The 23,867-nt window shown below is 45.2% G+C and overlaps 1 protein-coding gene across 1 annotated transcript in view; it reads left to right on the forward strand.

The window, feature by feature from the left end:
* Nucleotides 1-3,648: 3,648 nt before the first annotated feature.
* mtnr1al (melatonin receptor type 1A like) overlaps nucleotides 3,649-23,867 on the forward strand; it is a 26,647-nt gene continuing 6,428 nt past the window's right edge. Inside the window, exon 1 of the mRNA XM_050042545.1 lies at nucleotides 3,649-3,943. Within this exon, the coding sequence (XP_049898502.1) occupies nucleotides 3,649-3,943 (295 nt within the window). The remainder of the gene's footprint in view (nucleotides 3,944-23,867) is intronic.

The following is a 23,867-nucleotide window of genomic DNA, read 5'->3' on the forward strand; positions in this document are numbered from 1 at the left end:
TCATCTGTTCATCTGTTCACTTACATTCTGTATTAAATATTATCTGAACTTCACTCCTCTGTCTCTCCTGGCTGAAGAGTTTTCTCTCCCTAAACCCAACACACGTTCACCATAGCATTAAAAAAACGTAAAGTTTCAACAAACTGATGCTGTGAACGTGCAGCACACACTGCTGCCGTCTGCAGCCCTCTTGCTCAGTACTGGACCGGTTTCAGAGGCGGTTGTTTCCATGAGTCACTGAGACACAAAGACACAGAATGAAAAGGGTCCAGGTGGCTTTTTATCCTTTTTCTTTCATATGTACAAAAACAAAGTAAAATAAGTTGTACAGAGGGTAATGTGCAGCACTGCAGCTGCTCACAGTGATGACTAAACTCCAGGATGTCTGGGTGTCAGAAAACACGGAATGAATTTACTCGTCCTTTGTGACGCCTTCAGAGGTCTGACAGAAACTGTCCTGCTGATTCTAGAAAGCAACAAACAGCCTGTGTTGCTGTTCAGTTTGGAGGACGCTGCTGAAAGTTACCTGCCTCTGACGTGAGAATAAAGTGGCTGCTACTTTTGAAAACAGAAACTAACTTCTGTAATACTCTGATCTGAAAGTGAACTTTTAATCAGTCCAGACTTTCCTGCTTCATTTAGTTTTTCTACCTTTTCCAAGCGTGGCCGACTGCTGATCATCAGACATCCATTTATCATTTTCAGGTGTGTCTCTGTGCTCTTTTTATTTTACTGAACTCAGTGAGTAAATGTCTCAGGGTCTGAAAAAACCTCTGAAACATGCTGAGTGTGAACGTGCCCTGAATGTACCGATAAAGTTATTAATGCATGATGCACGGGAGAGAGAATATGTTAACAAAAAGCAACCACACGAGGTTCTGTGTCTCTGAGCATCAGTGTGAGCGCGTCCGTCGCTCTTTATGTACTCACAAAGAATCCACACACTCACACACAATCATGAGAAGTGTTTGGTCACACCTCCCAAAGAAGCACAGGTGTGTGTGTGTGTGTGTGTGTGTGTGTCACATTATCCACAGAGGAGACTTGGGTGTTTTAAGCTCCAACAAAGTGCATGTCAGATGAGGAAGAGGAGTATTTGGCCTGTTTCCTCCAGGTGCTCCGACATGTTCTCCCTGTGTCAGCGTGGGTTTCCTCCAGGTGTTCTGACATGTTCTCCCTGTGTCAGCAGCTGAGTGACAGTTTATAAACTCATGTTCTGATGCAGTTTTGCTTCAGTTCATCCAGAATGTTCTCAGGTAGAGACAGTCTGCTGTGAAGCCTCTGAGCAAACTGTGATTTGTGATACTGGGCTTTATGAATAAAATGGATTTGAAAAAACTGAAAGGATCAACTGCTTCTTAACCACTGGGAAACATTTTTAACTTTCGTCTTAACTATGGAAGCTGAGAAGTTGTAATAAAACAGGCTGAGCTCCGACTGATGTCACACATGTTCATTCATTTGTCTCTTTAGGGTTCTCATGACTGCTCTGATGTTCTTTGATTGTTCTTGTGTTGATGGGTGGGCAGGGCTGTTTCTTCATCCTCCATATGTCTTTACTGGGCTGCGAATAAACAACCTTGTTTTTTGGGGTTTTTTTTTAAAGAATGTTCTCAGTTGTTGGATTTTTATTCGGTGTGAAAATGCGACAGAGAGAAACAAACTGTCCTTGATGAATTCAGTGCAGCCTGATGTAACTGATGACGTGAGTTTTTAAATTCTGTTAACCGCCTTCCTTTGGCCGAACAATGCAATTGTGTAGTACATGTAAGTAAGTGTACATGCAAAGACTCGAGCAGACTGAGGGCTGCAAGAACCTGACCTTTAGTTACAGCGCCCCCACCAGGACGACTGTACTCGTATGTTCTCTGATGTAAAGAACATTCACAAAGTCACTGAAGCTTCACCTCAGTTTTTATTTTCCATGATCTGACTGGCTGCGGTCCAACTGTCTCTGACGCGTCATCATCACACTTTAATGAGAGTTTAATTCAGTGTGACGTCACAGACACAACGAGAGGGTCGAGCTCAGTTCATTTAAAGATGGAGAATAAATGAGGTTATGAATCATCAGGATGGACCGTGAGGCGCGCCCCCGAGGAGGCGAGGAGAGCGCGCGCCAACAGATGAAACCGCTCTGCGCTCCGGTGGAAACATCAGGAGGATGAACAGAGAGGAGAGGAGGAGGGGGAGGACACAGAGAGAGCGCATCACTGGAGGAGTGTGCGTGGCACAAACACGCGTACACGCACATTTACACCAAACCCCAGCTAAAGAGAGAGAGGGAGAGAGAGCGCGCATCATTGTTGGACGCTATAAGGCGCGTAAAGCTCCTCCACACAGACTCAGAGCTGAGGTAGCGCTCCGCACGTGAGGCTGTGAATGAGCGGGACACCGGCACACTGACAGACACACCGGCACACTGACAGACACACTGGCAGCAGCTGGAGTCATGAATAACGGAGCGGGTTTGTGAATGAAGCCTCAGAGCGGAGACGTGACTCCAGCTGTGACGGAGGATCCATGAAGCTCACAGGGTTCTGATGTTCCGGTCTGGAGACGGAGCTGCACGTGCTCGTGTTCACTGAGGATTCACTGAGCTCACACCTGTGAGACTGCACAGGTGACCGCGGGACTGAGCAAAGAGAACGTTCACTGACATGTCCTGTTTGGAGACTTTGGCGCACAACGGACGCGTCGCTCCGGTTCCGCTGCGCGCAGCGATGCGCACAGCTCCGCGGTGCTCCTAGAGCCACAGCCCGGACATGGACTCGGGAAGCCGGGGTCCTGACGGGACTGCAGCGTCCCTGAACCCGGACATCACAGAGAAGGAACTGTGAACACACCGCGGCGTGTTTCTACCTTTCAGATAGGCTGCAGCTGTGACGCGCGTGTTTATGGTGCGTGACAGGATTTACTCTGTTTTCTCCCTGGTCACACCTGTCAGTCTGCGATCAGACTCCCTGTGACGTGGACTCGCAGCAGGTCGGGGAGTTTGTCCTCAGGAGCAGGCGGAGGTGTCTCACAGGAAGTTTTTCCAAGTTTTCCACCGAACCAAAGAAACTAAAGAAACCAGCGCCGCGGGTCCGTCACACGAGGCGACCAGCTGCAGATACACGAGGCGACCAGCTGCAGATACAGGAGGCGACCGGCTGCAGATACACGAGGCGACCAGCTGCAGATACAGGAGGCGACCAGCTGCAGATACAGGAGGCGACTGCTGCCGCTGCTGCCGCCAGGACTCACACAGATGTTTGTGATTTGTTTTGAGCTCAGAAAGAGAGAAAGAGAGGCAAGCAAGCGCGTGCATGAGAGCGCGTGCACACGTGGACAGAAGTGGAGCCTGCTGTAAAAACTTGACCTGATGATGAAGCATCGTGTCTCTGTGCTTCATCATCATCACCTGTGACCCGTGTGTCCTCTCTGAGTACCTGCTCACCAGTCACACCTTTCACCCGCGTGCACGCGCTGTTTCACCCCCTCTGCTCGCACCTCTCGCGCATCAGTCTGTGTGTGTGTGTGTGTGTGTGTGTGTATGTGTGTGTGTTAAATGTTAGAAAACCACATGAAGTCCAGCATGTAGTGTGACGTCACCACCACCCACACTGTGACTCTGTGACCTGCAGCCTCCCCGCACAGCCGCGCGTGATGCTGAATGGACCGACGCTCCGCGACCACGACCCGATGCGACTCGTCAACCCGCGGCACCTCCCACAACTGATGTCCCTGGAGGACCATGAGCCCACCCTGGTGGAGGGGACCCTGGGGCCCCGCAACGTCACACCGGCAGGGGAGGAGGGGGCCCCGGGTCCGCAGCACCAGTCCTTCCCCTGGGTGGTGACCCTGCTGGCCGGAGTCCTCATCACCACCATCGTGGTGGATGTTATCGGGAACCTGCTGGTGATCGTGTCCGTGTTCCGGAACCGGAAACTCAGGAAAGCAGGTAGGCAGCTGTTCGTCTGTCCCTGTTTCTGTCTGTCTGTCTGTCTGTCTGTCCTTGTTTCTGTCTGTCTGTCCGTCTGTCCCTGTTTCTGTCTGTCTGTCTGTCCGTCTGTCCCTGTTTCTGTCTGTCTGTCCGTCTGTCCCTGTTTCTGTCTGTCTGTCTGTGTGTCCCTGTTTCTGTCTGTCTGTCTGTCTGTCCGTCTGTCCCTGTTTCTGTCTGTCTGTCTGTTTATCACAACTCAACACAGTGAGTCCATCTTCTGGATGATCGGAGTTTATTACTCCGACTTTATGACATGTTCCTGCAGCGACTCTTTTATGATCCTCAGGTTTCAGTATTTTGTATTTTCTTATGATATTTCTGATCGTTTACACTTAAAACCATCAGTAACTGTATAATTTTTATTTTTTAATCTATTTAGTTATAAATCAATACAACTTCAATGAAATGTGACTTAAACATGAAGACATTTTATGACATTTATTAAAAAATTCACTCTAAAGAAGACTGTTGGCAGGTTCCAATAATAATAATGATACTTTCTGCTTTGCAATAGCCTATAGGACATATTTACTACAACTACCACCCACTATTTTAACAGGAGAACATCTAGTAAGTGTCGTTTGTTACAGTGAGCCTGGACAGCACCTGTGTATTGATCATAAAGTGAATTAAAGTTTAATCTGCAGGTTTTGTCATTGTGAGGTTATTGAGGAGGTATTTTTCAACCTGGCCCTGGTCTCCTATTTTTCATGTGTGAGTGACTGATGGAAACATTTTTGTGTTATTGGTCCAATATTGAGACAGAGAGCTGCAGCCGGCCGCCACCACACAGGCTGTGATGTCACCACTCAGGAATTACAAGTAGCTCTGTGTGTTAGAGTTCAAACGGACCTGACCCAGTGAAAAAATGGTTTTCAGCAGGTTCCTGTTCTGCAACAAAAAAATGTCACCATACAAAATAAAGCAGAAACAGTGGACAGATCAGACAGAGCTCCAGAGACACTGCAGAGAGACGACTGAGGTGAAGGGAGTCAAATGTGATGTGAGAGTTAACTGAGTGGTGTCAGGTGAGTTTTTCCATCAGCTTGTGTCTGTGCGTGTTTGAAATGTGTCACAGGGGTTAGCGCTCTGATGTAATGCGGGATCTCGCTCCAATGATCTCTGACCATAGCTGTGTTTGTACGGCGGTATGTGATACCCTACGATTTAGCGCCCCGAATGACGTTAAGTCCTTAATGTAAAGTTACTGTGGTGAGGTTTAGGAAAAGAAACATGGTGATGATGCAACAGAAAATGACTTAACGTTCACTAACAGTTCTAAACTTTTGGAATATGTGTTTTCTGTATTAATTACTGGCTCGTGATTACGTAGGGCATGTACAAATTTAGTGCATTATATTTCCAGGAAAACATCTGATCAGTGCCTGAGAACAGTCTGATTTAAATCCATTCAGAGTCAGTTTTTGTCTGATAACGTTACAGATCAGGTCCTGCAGAGAAGTGAAACGCTTTCTGTGCATTTCAATTGTTCTGCTCTGTTAACAGCTGCTGTTCTTCTTCTTTGAGTTAGCTGCTAACTGCCAACAGCTGCTGTTCTTCTTCTTTGAGTTAGCTGCTAACTGCCAACAGCTGCTGTTCTTATTCTTTGCTTTAGCTGCTAACTGCCAACAGCTGCTGTTCTTCTTCTTTGAGTTAGCTGCTAACTGCCTGCTAACTGCTAACAGCTGCTGTTCTTCTTCTTTGAGTTAGCTGCTAACTGCCAACAGCTCCTGTTCTTCTTCTTTGAGTTAGCTGCTAACTGCCAACAGCTGCCGTTCTTCTTCTTTGCTTTAGCTGCTAACTGCCAACAGCTGCCGTTCTTCTTCTTTGAGTTAGCTGCTAACTGCCAACAGCTGCACACAGAACATGTTGTCAAAACGTCACACCCATGATCCCGCCTTGCTGGCTGTCCTGTTTATACAGACGTTGTTTCAGCACTGTTACGACCTCCGTTCTCGGCTCAGAGGCGAGACAACTCTGTCCCCCACCCTGTGATCGTACCTTATCTACAGCACGGTGAGGCGGAATAACCGCATGCAGCCCCCATCTTTAACAGGAAATGTAAAAGTGACAAAAACAAAGACTGAATGGGCGTAGACTGACGGGGCGAACGCGCTGCAGGTGGTTACAGCTCAGCCTGTTTCACTGCTGCTGATGCAGCTTTGTCTCTCAGTACTGGACCAATAAAAAAACAACAAAAAAAACCTTGTTCCCACGAGTCAGTCAGACACAAGAAAATGTGAGAACAGTCCAGGCTGAAAAACAGCAGAGATCCCCTCTGACAGGGTGAATGTGGTCTGAGAAGTTGTATGACTTGTTGAGAGCTCACTGCCCTGTAACTCTGTTTCTGTTGCTGAGCATCTTCACTGCTTCATGTGTTACACAGAGACGCTCTGACAGAGACGCTGTGTGACATGTTGGTATAGTTTTATTAAAGCACAGCTCTGACAGAGCATGTGTCTGCGTCAGTGTCTGAAACAGGCTGCAGGCTCAGAGATGTGCTGTTGTGGCTCTGGGTCAAGGACTTGTGGGAACTAAAAGTAGTGAAGCCGCAGTTGGTGACTCACTGGAATCGATGTTTAAATCTGATAGTAGCCTCAGACTGATGTGGACTACGAGCCTTCAAGAGCACCGCTGTGCATAAATAACCCGAGGCACTCAGGACCCCTCCAACATACAGACACAGAGAAAATCAATGCAGACTCCTGACTGTTATCTTGTTACTCAGCAGCGTGCTCCTGCTCCGACCATCTGATGCTCTAAAGATCACATTAAAAGCACTCAGCGCCACCTTCTCCGCACTCATACCACAATATGTGAATATTGATGAGTTGTTTTGACATTTAGGATCTTTGCATGTTGGAGCGCTGAAGCCGAACTTCCTGTTAAGCTCTCGTATTAAAAGTCCAGGCAGGAAAATCAATTCGCCACATGCGAGGTTGTAAGATCTGATCCCAGAGCAGGCGGAGGGACGTGAAGGAGGAGGGCTGCCGTCTCCTCTCTGAGTCTGAGTAAGCTGCGTTCACTGAAAACACTCAGCTCAGTCTCTGTGTTAATGGACTCAGAGATCATCAGGAGGTTCAACAGGAAACACCCAGCACAGGGACATTAACGTGACCACGGGATGATGGGGCACATCTCTGTGGTTAAAGACACATCTGTGAAGTCTCTGAGTGACAGTATGTATTTGAGTGACAACATGAGACAGGTCAAAAATCATGTCAGGGTAGGCTTGTTCGGTATACCGGTACTAAATTGGTACCGGGGGTACTGATACATTTAAAATGGTACTATACAGCGCTTGGATGAGACCGGTACCTTTTTTTTTTTTTTTTTTTACGTCGCTGCGTGACATCACTGCATTGTAATTTGAGCCGAGGCGAGCAAGCCGGGGTAAGCAGGCGAGCGAGTGAGCGACCACCGTGGAGCAGCAAACGGAGCAGGAGTCTGGCGACAGAGAGAGATAAAGGAGAGAAAGAGAGAGAGACAGGAGCAGAGAGAGAATGGCAGTTGCTGCAACCATCACTACGACGCAACTCGTAGATAAACCAGGTGCGCGAAGTGCTATATGGAATTACTTAGGCTTGAAAACAAATGAGCACGGTGAAGCCATTAACACCGATGCAACATTGTGCAAACGGTGTTACAAAACGTGTGGCCAAGGGTGGAAACACTTCCAACTTGGCAAAACACTTGAAGGACAAGCACCCAGACCTGCACAAGGAGTTCAGAGAACAACAGGTAATAACTTATATACCCATGAAAAAAAAGCCACATTCAGTGCTAAAAGCAAGCAACGCCAGCCCCCTTCACTCTCCACAAAAGTAGCAAGCAACGCCAGCCCCCTTCACTCTCCACAAAAGTAGCTCTGGAAAAATTGCATTGCATTGCAATTACCACTTTCTCTGGTTTAAATAGCCTATTTATATTATTTTATTTTATTTTATATTATTATATTATATTATATTTATATTCTCACAGTGATTTTTAAACTTTTTGCCATACATGTAGACATGCTGATTAACGATAAATTTGAAGTGGTCCCTTAATTTTTTTTTCCCAGAGCTGTAAATGCACACATGCATGATCTTTATGAAGTAACAAACTTTTACATACACATTTAGCCATTTAATATGTTATAAAGACTGACATTTTTTGTGTTCTCTTTTTATTTGGAAAAGTATCGAAATACATGTTGGTACCGGTATCGATACCAAAAAGTTGGTATCGTGACAACACTATGTCAGGGTTTTGTTTTTTGGTTTGTTCTCTGATTGTTTAACACTTGTACTGTGGCACATATGAATGAGTGTGTGCCTCCGTGGTGCGTTCACATGCTGCTGAGAGACTTGGTTTCTGAAGTGACATAGTATCTGAGCTGACTCTGTCTTCAGGAGGTGGAGGGGATGGTGGATGGTGTGACACCTCAGGAAGTGTGGCTAAACATGTGTTTATGTGACGTATAATAAATAAAGTGGAACCCAGGGTGAGGGAGCCCGTCTGTGCTCCGACATGTTCTCCCTGTGTCAGCGTGGGTTTCCTCCAGGTGCTCTGACATGTTCTCCCTGTGTCAGCGTGGGTTTCCTCCAGGTGCTCCGATGTGTTGTCTGCGTGTACTCAGCATATCCCAATATTGCAATGACCTCAGTATTGTGATAATATCCCATCCTGACCATATAAACTAGAACATGATCTTTTTCTAACCATAACCAGGCAGTTATTCAGCTTAAACCTGATCACACATCATCCACAGCATTCTTACCACTGAAAACTGAAAAAAATGTAAACATATCTGCTGCATATGAAGTGAACAAAACATACCTATCGTCTGAAGAAACGAACAGTCCCAACATTAATCCTGGTGACTGAGCTGAGGTCACATTTAACTGTTTCATTTTAATGTGGTGCAGGTCCTGTCAGTCAAATCAAACAGTGTTTCATTGTCTGGATGAAACTCTGTGAGAATCTTTGTTAACCTGAGCAGATATCTGAACGTTGTCTGGGTTCATCATCTTTATCTTTATCATTTGCTGAGCCTCTGATCGTCCGCTCAGCGTCATGCTTCAGAGCTCCACACGTGTCATCATGACAAATTAACATGGCCATGGATCAATACCTAAACACTCATATTCAGAGCCGTCCTGTCGGCCACACATCAGTCAAACAAAGCCATTTGTTTCTCCTGCTCCTCCATCAATCCTCAGAGATCCTGGACTCCCTGAGTGGAAATGTAATGACTGCAGGAGGAAATCTGGATGAACTCTTCACCTCTCTCATTCTTCCTTCATCTCATCTCCCCTCCTGTCCTCTCTTATCTCTTTATTTTACTCCTCTTCAGATTCCCCATCTTCTCAGCTCTCGTATCAATTCAGCTCCCGCCTTTCCAATTCTCCTGCTGCCACCCATCCAGCAGCTTTGATTCATTCCTTCAGACTCTTCCTCTCACATTTCCTCTGCTCTGCGTCCTTCCTCCCTTTTCAATCACTCTCCTGGTTCCTCCTCTGTCTCCTCCTCTGTAACTCTTCTCTGTTTGCCTCTGTCCATTAATCCCCTGCCTCCATCTGCCCTGTCACAGACACATTATCCAGCATTGGTGAGGTCCTGAAGTCACTCTTCATTATGTCACAAATCTGTGGTTCAGTTTCTGTCACCAGGTTCACCTCTCTGTGTCGACCACTTCAAACATTAAGAGTCTGAAATAAACAGCTGAGAGACGAGTGACATGCTGTTTGATTCATTCAGTAATCAGACCCAAACACACAGTAACAGCTGGGTGTGTCGCTCTGCTGCTGGAGAAACATCAGCAACAACTAAATGAAGGAGAACCTATGTATACGATCATTTCACCCGTCTGCAGTAACATTACTAAACTAATCTAAATAACCAGGAGTCATGTGAATGTTCATGTCTCTCTCTCTGAGGCTGCTGTCAGCCCTAGAGTGGTCTCCTTTGGTCTGAATCAGGGACTCATGTTGTTCCAAAGTTGTATAATTGCCTAGAGTTGGTTCGTGTTCTCACGGCAGCATTTACAAGAGGACCAGATCAAATGCCTTGTGTGAGAAAGCTGCTCTTGATTGGTCAGAATTTCCATGTGGGAAAAATCCAGGAAGTAAAGCAAACGTTGAAGAAGAGTACACTTGCAAGATAAATGTGACACTTTCTAATGTCACAATGGAGGGACAACTACGCAGGTTGATTTTAGCGCTGCTCATCGTGGACTATATTGCTGTCATTGTTCATTTTAGTCAAACCATACAGTTTGAAAAGGAGGCGCGGCTCCAACTAGAAAACAATGTTTTGATGCATTGGATGTGCTGAATGTGCATATTAAGGCAGTACAGGAGGAGGTGCACATTAATAATCCGTCTCCAGAGGAACAGTTGGACAGCTCTGTTCAGCTCTCTCTGGGACGGTTTAGTGTTTTGCTGGCTGAACGCCCAAAACTCATGAATCCAGCTCACTTATTAAAAACTCTGTTTGTCTGGAAATCACTTTACTGAAGCGTGAATGAGGGGTGTTCACATTTAAATGACTGTATTTATTTTACAAGCCATGATTAAAGAGAGCATACTTTTCAAACCTGAGGGCGGATTTGGAATTCATGTTTTAGTTAGAAAATGCTGGCAATTCTTTTGTCTTTAAAAATTTTGGCAATTTTTTTAATATAAAGATTTTTGGCGATTTTGAAAGAAAGGTCTTCCAAAGATGCCCCACATAGCAACAAACTGTGAAAACACAAATTATCATTGGATTTTCAAATGTCTGATGGTCTTTGAACACATCATGTGTAACAAACACTTCCATCAGAATATAAAACACATTAAAAAATCTGAGCTTAAAATAATAATATTTCATCAACATCATTATTCTACGTCTCATTAAAGTTTGTCCAAAAATAAACAGTTTGCACGACAACAGTTCAAAACTGAGACTTTTTCATCTCCAGGATTTCATCTTCAACTTTTAACGTTTTAAAATGTAATAACTGATGGGAGGGTCACACTCAGCTGCTGTTCAGGACGTTCCTAACAACTCATTTACCTGACGCACATCGACTGAGCCACAGATAGATACCAGCTTGACAGCTTGATGACAGATTATTGGCAGATTACTGGCAGCTGACAGGAGCCACAGTGATGGACGACAGTGCGTTAAAGTGACTGATGACCAGTCGAATAGTAATAATAGAAAAAGGAATGAGCAAAGTGATCATGAAGAGAACCAACAACAGAACTATAAAAACAACGACAGAGAAATTAAAACGTCATCTCACTGCGGTGAATATAAAATATTATACAGTTAGAACTTTAAAGGTAAATCTACACAGGCAGAGCGCTCTGCTCTGACCTCAGCAAATGGTGTTTAGGTTTATCACAAAGGTAACGCACTATGGACTGTGATGGATGTATGAGGGGGTGAAAGGTCAAGGTGCTGTGTTATGACAGAGTGGTTTGACCCAGTTGTATCAGCCTCCATGCGGCAGTGTGCACTTTGTAAGAGCAGCTAAGAGAAAGTGATTCAGACCGCAGGCAAGATGGCGACGGCCAAAACGCCAAACTGGAGGCAATAAAATGATCGTAAAGCAACCGGTGGGTGTGTCCATGATTCTATACACTCTTTGACGTGCGTGTGTGTGTGCGTGTGCGTGCGTGTGTGTGTGTGTGCGTGTGCGTGTGTGTGCGTGTGTGTGTGTGTGTGTGTGTGTGTGTGTGTGTGTGTGTGTGTGTGTGCAGCTCAGACAAACTGAATTAAAAACTTACCATGATCTTCAGCTGACCGTCCGTCTCCTCTGGATTCTCTTCTTCCTGCCTCTGTCTGTGAACACAGGAGAAGAAGGCGGAGTCAGAAAACGTGAGATAACTGCAAGAATAAAAGATTAAAACGTTTTTCATCGACTCTTTACGCCGCGCCAACATCTACAGATGATGAGGAGTTTTCAAGTCAACAAAGAAGCTGATCCATGTCTGCCAGCTTGTCGTTTTCTTTCTGTCTTTTTTGGCACATTGTTGTTTCAAGCATGGAATCACTGGTAGGAACGTGTGTGATGTCACTCACACACTTGTGTGCATTCATGTGCAGCTGTTACAGCTGGTGTGTGTGTTGGGAAACAGGAACCAAACACACATTTTATTAAAGCTTACAGACACAAGAGTCAGAGCTGGACTCTAAAGCCCCGTCTCCACCAAACCCTTTCAGTCCAGCACCTTTGGAACCAGCAGTAAGCCTTCAGACATGGTACCTAGACCCTCGGTGTGTTCAGACAGTCCTCTTAAATGTGGGCGGGGTTGTTGTCACTCACTGCTCCGTCCAGCACTCGCTGTATTTCCTCATCAGCGGTGACACAGATGGAAGTCTGCACCTGGTTTATCGTCCACAGAACGAGGCTGCACGCCCACATTTTCAGAACAAAATAGAACAGGCTGCAGTGAGAGTCTCTCTCCATGGGATATTTAAAAATAGCAGCTTTGTGCATTTAGTCCTTCTCAGGCAAGCTCAGGGGTTTAGTGTTGCTGTAGCCCACAGGAAGTGAGGATTAGAATATATGACCTTCACATAATCCGCTCCAAATTAATCTATATTTTTAAAGTCATTACAAAAAGTGTGTGTCATATAAAAACTAAAGTGATGGTCAAAGTTGTCACAGTGAAATTTAAGGTGTGCTGATGGATTCATGTCATCAACTCATGCATTGAGTAACATTACAAGTTAACGTTCCACCTTAAAAGTTGCCGGCAGGCAGTTTGGGAAGGCTCTGTCCTCATGTTTCAGCACCACACCAATAAATCAGGGCCCCACTCATTAAAACATGGCTCCATAGACGGACTAGAGGTCAGACACTTCTGTAATGAGTTTAAAAAAGGTTTCAGACCTTCAGCTGGAGCTCAATGAGCTCTTAAAGGACAGATAACACCTCATCTTACAGTCTGTCATGTGTCACATGTTTATGTGATAAATGTCAGTCGTCAGCATTGGGATGGTGGGTGGAGAAGTGAAGCTGAGCAGATGACTGTTTGATTTAATCCTGAACCAACTGGTCCGACAGCTGGAAACCAGCAGGAAGTGATGTCTGCTCTGAAATACCACCCACCGAGGGGATTCACTCGGAGACGAGCTCACGACCTTCATTTTCATGTCAACGTCTTGAGACGATCCAGAGTCACTGTGAGGAACTCTGACAGATCCCAGCGAGCTCTGAAGATCCAAACTAATGAAACTTCTGAAGTTTCAGAGCGACGTCTCTGCAGGTTGAGTCTGTGCGTCACATCCTGTCACATCTCTGATCAGATCAATGCAGCTTTATATTCTTTAAGTACAGACACAACGCTTCATGATGCCATATCTAAGAACAACTTCAGCCTGTTACATGCATTGTCTGTTTTCAAATACACTTCTGTTTTCACAGGAAATGTACAGTTTGCATACAGTTTCTTTCAAAATAAAAGCACTACATTATATTCAGCGACTTCAGAGTGAGACCAGGTTGTTTTTTTCGTGGCACAATCCCTGCTGGAAACACAACGACAGGAAGCTAACAAGTACCCACAGCTGGTGAGTAAAAGCCGCCAATGACTCGCTAAAAAAACAGTCGCTTTAGTTGGTTGTTGGTGTTGAACAGTGTCTGCAGTGTGACAGGTGTCTGTCCAGGTGTCTGTCCAGGTGTCTGACCAGGTGTCTGTCCAGGTGTCTGACCAGGTGTCTGACCAGGTGTCTGACCAGGTGTCACACCATCCACCATCCCCTCCACCTCCCGCAGACACAGTCAGCTCAGTAGAAACATACGCAGAATGACTGTAACACCACATCATCAGTAGGTTCAAACTAACACACACATGATGGTCCGAGCTCAGCTCCGGCTCTGTGAGCTCGGCTTCACACTGACAGCAGGAGCCGACATCCAAGGAGCAAAAAGCAATGTTACTATGAACACGTGGGTGCCACAGGCCACTTATCACTGTGGTAACTTTTCTGACACGTCCTACTGAAAACCCAAAAAGTCCGAAGCATGGTGAGGGCCCTGCCCAAACAGTCTGACTCAACAAAAAGCCCAGTCTTTGGATGGAGCCATCAGGACCCTTCTGTATCTGTAAAGGTGTGTGAGCTGCTGACTGGCAGCAGAGCGAGCTGACAGAGCTTACAACAGCAGCATTTTGACTCTGTGTCTGAGGCTCAGAGTTGATGTCCCCTTTCGGTCTCACTGAGGAGATCCTTGTCATTAGCTACAGATTTTAGGGACTATGAGGAGCGATGTCTTCACATCATTAAACCTTTGCAGCTCCAGCAGAGGCCAACTGCACCGTCAGAGCCGGGGGAAGGTCACAGCTGGCCAAAGACATATTTATAGAAACTTCCCTGAGGGTTTTCACACAGCGCACCTTCACCTGAAACACTGAGAGGGGAAGAACCTGTGGGAGCTTTTTAACAGCTCTTAAAGCAACGATGGACAACACTGTGTCAGGACAGTGTTCTCAGCTTATAATCACAGAGAGGCACAGGTGGACAGCAGTTAGTGTCTTGGCTCCGTGGCATCGCACAGATAAACACTTTTAATGTGAAGGAGCAGCAGCGTCTGAATCCACGAGCTCTGACAGATGTGGTGTCATAACATATTTGTAATCAGCAGGATTTGAATTCTGACATTAACGTCTGAACGGACTGATTCACCTGTTTGGTAAATGTTGGGAGGAGCTAATGGAGTTTGGATCGATGGCTTCAGGATAATAAGGAGGCCAGTGATGATGGGTCGTAATGGCTGATTTGGCTCTGTTGGAGGGTCGTCCATTAACGTGACCGTCTGAGTGGCTGTTTGAGGATTTATTGTGTTGGGAGTCTGTGAACTGACCACTGATTGGTTTTCTGGGCGCTGCTGTAGAGATGAGCTGATAACAGGTCGGACATATTTCTCTTTTTTCTGGTTCTTTCAGGTCTGTTTCACCGTACTGTGAATTAGTACTGTCCACACTGTGTGAACACTTCAACTGTTGTCACAGGTGTCATTTATACACATTCACAGGTGTCATGTGTACACCTGTGAATGTGTATAAATGACACTGAGGATATAATAACCAAGCTGATATACCTCATTATATTTTTATATGTGGAACAGAGTGTTGTGTTGTCCTGCACATGAATAAAGACAGTTTCATAACTTGGAGCATAAAAATGAACCTGAGCCGGTGGTACGATCCCTCGCCGTGCCTCTCTGATGTGACCTCACACTGACCCCTCTACATGTTCGACACTTTCACATGTTGAAGACGGTTAAAAGTGTTTCTCTGGGTTTGTTTTCATCCGTCGTCCATCCAATGCTTGTGAACACAATATCTCTAAAACACCCTGAGAGAATCTTTTCAAACTTAACTCAGTAAAAAATTGTGATTTTGGCACAAACGTCTTCACAAAGTCTTTGAGACCAAAACCTTTTTATTGAGTTACCTTTTGTGGGGGACCTGATTCCCTGCACCACTAACTGAGCAGGAGGTGTGTGTGTTGATTTAACACAAACGTCCACTTGGACTCAACGATAAACTGATAAGAGTTTGGTGGTCGAAGGTCAAAGGTCAGTGTGACCTCACAAAACATGTTTTAAAATTTAAAAATTCATTCACTGATTCTGACAAAACTTGACACAAATGTCTAACAGGATGAAATAATGAAGGTCAAAAGGTCAAAGGTCAGCTTGACTGTGACATCATCATGTTTTAACGTCATATCTCAGGAACACAAGGGGAGACATCTGGTCAGATCTTCTGTGATTCTAGTTTCACCTGTCACCACGTCTCTACCCAAACTGACGCCCTGGTATCGGTCGTGTCGCGGCTGCGGCGTCTCTGAGTCGAGGATAACAGACGTGAACCTGTCTGATCTGCAGAGGTGTTAGAACAACAGCAGCAGGTGGCAGGAAGCGTAACATCCTGGCACGTGTGATGCATGGTGAAGGCATGTGTTCTGCTGCGGCGTATGACACAAAGTCACGGCCTCCCTCTGCCTCCTGACATCACGCCTGATGGGTCCGACCTGATCCCAGACACCTGGACGACCTCGTCCTGCAGCAGCACACCTGCCCGAGGACTCAGACACTGTGGTGAGCCGACGCCACACGCTCACTGTGATTTATCTGATCTCATTTCCTTTAAGTGCTGCGATGCTTTATCATCCCAGATAATGTTGTGTTTGTATTTTTAGTGTTGGCGAGGACACAGCTGGAGGCGCCAAAGACACAACGAGCCGCCTCATCTTTAACCTCACACCCTCACATCAGGACTCTGGAAATAAATCTGTTATATAAACTGCTCTGCTGTCTTTGTTTCCATCGGGGCAGCTTCACGCAGGACGACCTCACAGACAGGATCTCAAATCTTTAGAGTATCAGACACTCACCTGCTGAAGGCTCGACAGGTGGCAGCACAAAGCTCTGTGGTAGATTCACAGCAGGTACGATGGATGGCTGCTGGATGTTGGACACAGTTGTCCCCTTGTCCTCGACCACCCACACTGTCTGCAGTCCATTCTGTGAGGGAGTTAGTCATTCACAGGTGGACTGACTCAGTCTGAACACCTGGTCGAGTGTGGCTCACACGACTGACTGCTAGCGTTAGCATCAGAGGCTGTGCTAGCGTTAGCATCAGAGGCTGTGCTAGCGTTAGCATCAGAGGCTGTGCTGGCTCGGCCCTCTGCGTTTGCTGCTAAAGTCTTTGTGTTGACGTGATATTTCAGGCTGAAGTTCTCCGATAGTACAAAAATTCCTTCCTGCAGAACCTGCAGAGAACGCTGCTCTTGTATTGTTAATAAGTCACAGATATATATTTAAATCTATTCCAGAATAATCTGAACCTCCCGTCTGTAATTACAACTTCAGTTATGAAATGAAAGGTATTTACAGCAGTGGTTCCCAACTGGTGGGTCGTTGTCCATAAGTAGGTCGGAGGTCATTCTGAATGGACGGCAGGTGACTTGCAAACATGTCAAGTTTATTTTGAAGAGTTGTTTCCTGCTGCAGTGTGAGGAGTGACAGAGAGCATCTTGATGACATGACCAAACACATGTACGACGCTGAGTTTATTAAACTGGAGAAATCTGGACCCTTCAGCTGGACCAGGTGGGAACCAGTGATCTACAGGATCAGTTTGACCTGAAGAACAAAACAGGACGATACAAACAGCAGTAAAGTTTTCTTCAGTTGGAGCTTGTGTAGAAACAGGAAGTGCGTTTCTGAGGCACCACAAGGAAAGAAAATTCAAAATAAGATGTGTTTCTCCCTGATGTGAATGAGCGCAGTGGAACAGCAGTGTTCTCTATATTTGATCCTGATTTAAGATCTTACAAAAGCTCTTTTTCTCTCACTGCCGTCGTCTTTATTTGTCTGAAATCATCAGCCCGTCAGATAAAAGACAAAACTCTGATAAGTGAGCTGCACAGTTTCACAAATGTTTCTCAGTGATCACATTAAAGTCTCAGTGGATCTGATCTGTTATCAGAAGCTTCTGAGCACCGTGAAAACAACTTCTTCTTTTGTTCCTGATTTCTCTTTAAAATGCAAAGACCAGGAAATATGATCAAATTGTTTATTTTAAAGAGTATGAATATTACTGTATAAAAATTAGGCTTCATATAACAAATCAAAAGTGAATCATTCATCAGAGAGGATTAAGGCAGCACACTGACACAACCCCACTTTATCCTGTTAAAACAATCCTCATAACTTTATTTTATAGAAACCTTTTTGAATCTTTGGATCTGAGGACCCTTACAGACTGAAGGAATATGAAGAATTTACAGGATAATCCAGGAACAGACACATAATCTGACTTTATGACAGTTTAAGAGGAAACATAAATCTATTCTCTGGTGCTCATGGCTTCAGTAAAATTAACCAAATTATTAAATTATGGAAAATCTAACTGAGCTAACGATGTGTAGCATCTTTGTGCTGACAAATGTTTAAGCATTTATATTTATATATTTATACTGTATTTATATGTGCGATCTATCCAGAAATCCAAGATCTTCTATGAAGACAAAGTGCTTCTAACAAAGGGCCTCTAATAGAGACATAAAGTTCACAGAGGAGAGTTATGCTGGGGGAGTTTGAACTGTGACCTCAGTATCTCAGACCCCACAGCCCTGAATGTGACCCTCTGAGTTTTATAACCTGCAGCTGCTGCGTCTCTGAAACACTTTGTGTGATCCAGAAATGTCAGTGACAAACTGTCTGAATCTATTTTTTCCTACAAACTGCAGCACAGCATCCATCTGTCTGTCTGTCTGTCTGTCTGTCTGTCTGTCTGAGGGTGACGGCCCTGTTTGCTGTTGTACTAGAACGAGGTACAAGCAGCCACAGTGAGAGCTGCCGTCAGGATGTCACACACAGCAGTGGCGGCGGCGGCGGCGCACACTCACACTGCTGAGAGAAACAAATGAAACACAAGAAGAGTGAAGGAACAAGGACGAGTCTCACTTCAGAGCAAACTCTGTGGTTACGAGATGCTCGACTACGCTGCCGTCCGTCCGTCTGTAAACAGTAACTGGAGGAAAGTTCCTGGTGCTGCTCCCTTTACACAACAGATGAGCTGATTAGATTTTGGAGCGACTCGCTGCATACATTTGCATGTGAATGTGTAAAAAGCGATGTGTCTTTGAAACTACTGGAACTTCTCGGTGCGTTCAAGGAGGCAAAGATCACAGCGCGCTGATAGATATCTCTGCCCATTAATTCATCATTTGTCTTAATGAACAGACTAATTAACATAAGTGGTGGTGTGTGATGTATCATTAGGGAGCTGAGGCGCCTCTTGTTGTCTGAGAGTGTCGATATCAAGACTGTAAACTCAAACTGAGGGAAAGAATAATTCACTCCCCTCCAGGATTAAAGGTGTCCTGTGGACTTTCCTTCTAAACAAACAACAGTCAAGTTTACATTCAGTGTTTCACTGAAACACAGCGAGATGAATCCACCGCTCACATCACTGCATCACTGACAGTATCTGCCTTGTCTCAATATGTCATTCATAAAATATACTGTGCTGATATTACAGTGCAAACACAGACAGTGCAGTTATCCATGTTATTCATTCATTTTCTGTAACCACTTATCCTGTTTGGGGTCGTGGGGGGGTGGAGCCTATCCCAGCTGACATTGGGTGAGAGGTGGGTCACCAGACTATCACAGGACTGACACATAGAGACGGACAACCATTCACACTCACATTCACACCTACGGACAATTTAGAGTTTAGAATTTAAACCCACGCTGACACGGGGAGAACATGTCAGAGCACCTGGAGGAAACCCACGCTGACACAGGGAGAACATGTCGGAGCACCTGGAGGAAACCCACGCTGACGCAGGGAGAACATGTCGGAGCACCTGGAGGAAAATACATTTTATTTCGTCCAACAACAACAATATGGTTTCACCACGTTTTTTTGTTTTTTTAGTGAGTCATTGCTGTCTATCCAGCAGCTTTTCAGGCACCAAACATGGGTGTTTTCCTGTCACTGTGTTTCTAGCAGGGATTGAGTCCCCAAAACCAGGTGTTTTAGCCAAAACAGGATCTTTTCCAAACTATAACCAAGTGGTTTTGTGCCTAAACATAACCACATGTTAACCACAGTGTTGTTAAATGTACAAATGGAACGTAAACAAATGTGGTTTGCAGAAATGAACGATGCCAACATTTACTCTGGTGATTGAGTTGAATATTTCCATCTCAACAAGCTGCAACATTAAAATGAAGCTCAGAAGTCAATGCATTAATAACAATAATAATAATAATAATAATAATAATGTAATTTGACATATATGATAGTGTGTGACTCTAAAATGAGCCTAAATAACAAAGATTCCCAGTGAGGCAACATTCTGCATGACAGGCACATTTACTTTTAATTTTCAGGTACATTTTCTTGCACATTGTGCTCACTGAAGTATTTCTATACCGTGGTAATGATATTTTTTCTGCAGTAAAAGATGTTGATGTATTTTCCAACCCTGCTTATATCAGACAGAAAACACACAGTTATATAAAGATAATTTAAATGTGTCCTGAGGCTGTGACATCACTTCTGTCAGAGGTACTGTGAATCTATATATTTACAGCTGGAGAGTCTCTAATGAGACTCTGGCAGCGTAATGTCTTCTTCAATCACTGAGCTGCACAGGAAGTTGAACCTCTAACCCTGCCGGCGGTTCTCCTCCTCACCCATTAGCATACAGTGAGGCTCCAGCGTTACACCAGAGGAGCCATGTTGTTGGTGAGAGTCACAAAGGGCAAACGCAGTAATGAAGAAGGAGCCATGGACTAATATGTATTGGCTCGCAGTTAACAAGTCCCCCGACTCTGTGCTCCGAGCCACAGCGCTCCTCTAACTAGCCCTCTGTGATGTGCCTGAGACAAAGAGCTGCCGTCCAGAATGATAACGATGAAGCGTCTTCATAATGAAGATCAAGCTGAGGGCTGATAAATGCTCGCAGAGTTTAGCAGGAAGAACAAGGTGTTATTAACGCTGCCACAGCTAACGACCGCGCTCCCCTCAGGGCGGGAAGATGTATGAAATCTGATGAAAGCTTCCCCCATAACCAATCTATCACACACACACACACACACACACACACACACACACACACACACACACACACACACACACACAGCTCAGTGTCAGGCTGCAGCTCAGTTGGTTAGTGACATCAGATTGGATCATCACTCACCTGTAAACAAGTCACAGCTAAGATGACCTACATGCAGCCTGATACTAGCCTGAGTGTCAGACTGAAGCTCCCAGAACCTTCAGTCTGACATGGCCTCCATTGAAGGCGATTTACAAGGGGGAGGGAATTTGATTTTTTCCCTAACCAATCATTAGAGATCAACGACTCACCCAGAATCTGACGTCATTAGTATCCATGCCTCGGGGGTGCCGAAAACAAGCGAGCATTGCCCGTTTAAAATGTCTCCGTCGTCGTGCACGCCCAGCTGCATCGCCGTTAAATCCAGTTTAGCAGCTTCCTTAATTTGGTCCTCCATTAACGCGAGTAGTGGCGAAATACCTCGATAGCATCGTTAATGTGGTCTGTAGGATCTGTAGCGGTCGCCATTGTTGCTATCCTCACCAGTTACCCACCGACGTACAGCTTGACATCAGCGTGGCGCTGATTGGCTAATCGCTAGACTCCCGGCGTTCATTGGTCCGTCCATCGTTTGGACGAGATAAATCGCAAATTCATTGAAGTATGCCAGACCAGTGAGACAAGCCTACTCAGTTGAGTGGGCGGGGTCTATGGTCTGGAACCAGGCTAGCCTGATACAGTTCAGCTGAATGGAAGTTTGTTTGTGCTTCACAGGTGTGAATCATTTAAACTAAAGAACAACACAAACACAACGCTCTGAATCAGGACCAGGACGATACGCTGACCTACTCATTCAAAACTGTCACCATACCTCAGAGCTCGTTCAACATGTGACGTGATTTTTTATTATTGTGATACAATATCACAGTTTATTGCAATTTTCAACACTAGACCGTGAGAAAAAGTAGAATCGTTTACTTTTATAAACTGAACATCTCACGAGAGAAATGGTAGATCAACTAATTGTTTATCCAACTCATCCTCACTGTGACCTCGTCACATGTCCACGTTTGGTCATGGACTTTCCACGTCCACATATGACGTCCAAGGTACCCTGAGTGTGTTGGTTGTTGACGTTCTGGGACGCCGTGTCAACTTCAGCCTGTTACATGCATTGTCTATTTTCAAAATACACTTCTGTTTTCACAGGAAATGTACAGTTTGCATACAGTCTCTTTCAGAATAAAAGCACTACGTCGGTACAACACCACCAACTGATGGTTTTTTCCTTCAACAGCACACACACATGGTTACATTTAGCCGACACACACACGTGGTTACGTTTAGCCAACACACACACGTGGTTACGTTTAGCCAACACACACACACGTGTTTACGTTTAGCCGACACACACACGTGGTTACGTTTAGCCAACACACACATGTGTTTACGTTTAGCTGACACACACACGTGGTTACGTTTAGCCAACACACACATGTGGTTATGTTTAGCCGACACACACATCCATAAGGATTTAAAATGGCTGCACGCAGCATATTGATTATCTCAACCCCTCCTCGCCCTGCCCTCCCCTCTCTCTGTTTATCAGACCAGAAACGAGACAAGAATTAGCGACCTAGCCAACATGTTGTTCCTTCGCCTCACTCTCCACAATTAGGAGACTATTTAGAGGCAGTAATGCAGGCGGAAGCACCACAGAAGGACTCAGTAGCACCTGTAACAACTGGAATTCAGAGGGCATAAACCCCAGCGTTGGGGTTCACAGCAGGCTTGGTCTGATCTGTGTAACAGCAGCAACAGAAAGTTTGCTAATCTGACAAAGGCTATCAAATAGTTGTTAAGACATTTCACTAAAATGTCTCCCACCCGTGTGGGAGACCTTTACAGCACGTTGGCATGGTGACGACTTTCTCAGTGTCAGATCAGCAGTATTTAACTGAGCTGAGAACCTAAACACTAGAACCTAGCTGCCGCTGTGGCCGGAACACAAACCAGTGTTTACTGCCCTCCTGAGGAACAACAACAGTCCATCATGTTGAACTCTGTTTGGACGAGGTGTGTGTCGGAGTGTGTGTGGCTGACTGCAGATTATTGGACTGAATGTGTACTGTTGTTTTCATTATCCTCTAATGATGGTGGAGGCTTTAAGGCGCAGTTGGAGCGGATGACAGCTGACTGGGAGTTTGTGTCTGCTGCTCGATCGTCTGTTTGGTGGAGGTTATTTTAGTTTGCTGCTTCCTTCAGTGACGTCCTGTTCAGTCGTTCTTCATCCTCCCTGTTTTTGGTGTTCTGCTGCGTTCTGATGTTTCCTGTCACAACTCTCGTCTCTCTTGTTGAGTTGTTTTTATATTTGTTGGCTCCAAATCTTCTGCCTCTTCCTGTCAGAAAATATCCAACTCTGCTCTGCTCTAAACTTCCTGTTTTCATTTTAACTATTGAAAATATCATCTTATACAGAGGATGTTTTTGGTAAATCAACCTGCATTTGTATAGATTCTTACTAGGCCTAGTGGCGCTTGGTCAGTGACTTCCTGTGTCAGACACTGACGAAAAAAGCCTTTCATGTCGGAATGATACGCAGCCGATCACCGTTATCCTATAATGGTATCAGGGAAACACGGCCACACGTGTGTGTGTGTTGGCTAAATGTAACCACGTGTGTGCGTGTGTTGTCTAAACGTAACCATGTGTGTGTGTTGGCTAAACGTAACTGTGTGTGTGTGTTGGCTAAATGTAACCACGTGTGTGTGTGTTGGCTAAACGTAACCACATGTGTATGTGTTGGCTAAATGTAACCACGTGTGTGTGTTGGCTAAATGTAACCACGTGTGTGTGTATCGGCTAAACGTAACCACGTGTGTGTGTGTGTGTCGGCTAAACATAACCATGTGTGTATGTGTTGGCTAAATGTAACCACGTGTGTGTGTGTTGGCTAAATGTAACTACGTGTGTGTGTCGGCTAAACGTAACCACGTGTGTATGTGTTGGCTAAACGTAACCATGTGTGTGTGTGTGGGCTAAACGTAACCACGTGTGTATGTGTTGGCTAAACGTAACCATGTGTGTGTGTGGGCTAAATGTAACCACGTGTGTGTGTATCGGCTAAACGTAACCACGTGTGTGTGTGTGTGTCGGCTAAACATAACCATGTGTGTATGTGTTGGCTAAATGTAACCACGTGTGTGTGTGTTGGCTAAATGTAACTACGTGTGTGTGTCGGCTAAACGTAACCACGTGTGTATGTGTTGGCTAAACGTAACCATGTGTGTGTGTGTGGGCTAAACGTAACCACGTGTGT

This window comes from Epinephelus moara, chromosome 4 (assembly GCF_006386435.1).
Source record: "Epinephelus moara isolate mb chromosome 4, YSFRI_EMoa_1.0, whole genome shotgun sequence".
NCBI lineage: Eukaryota > Metazoa > Chordata > Actinopteri > Perciformes > Serranidae > Epinephelus > Epinephelus moara.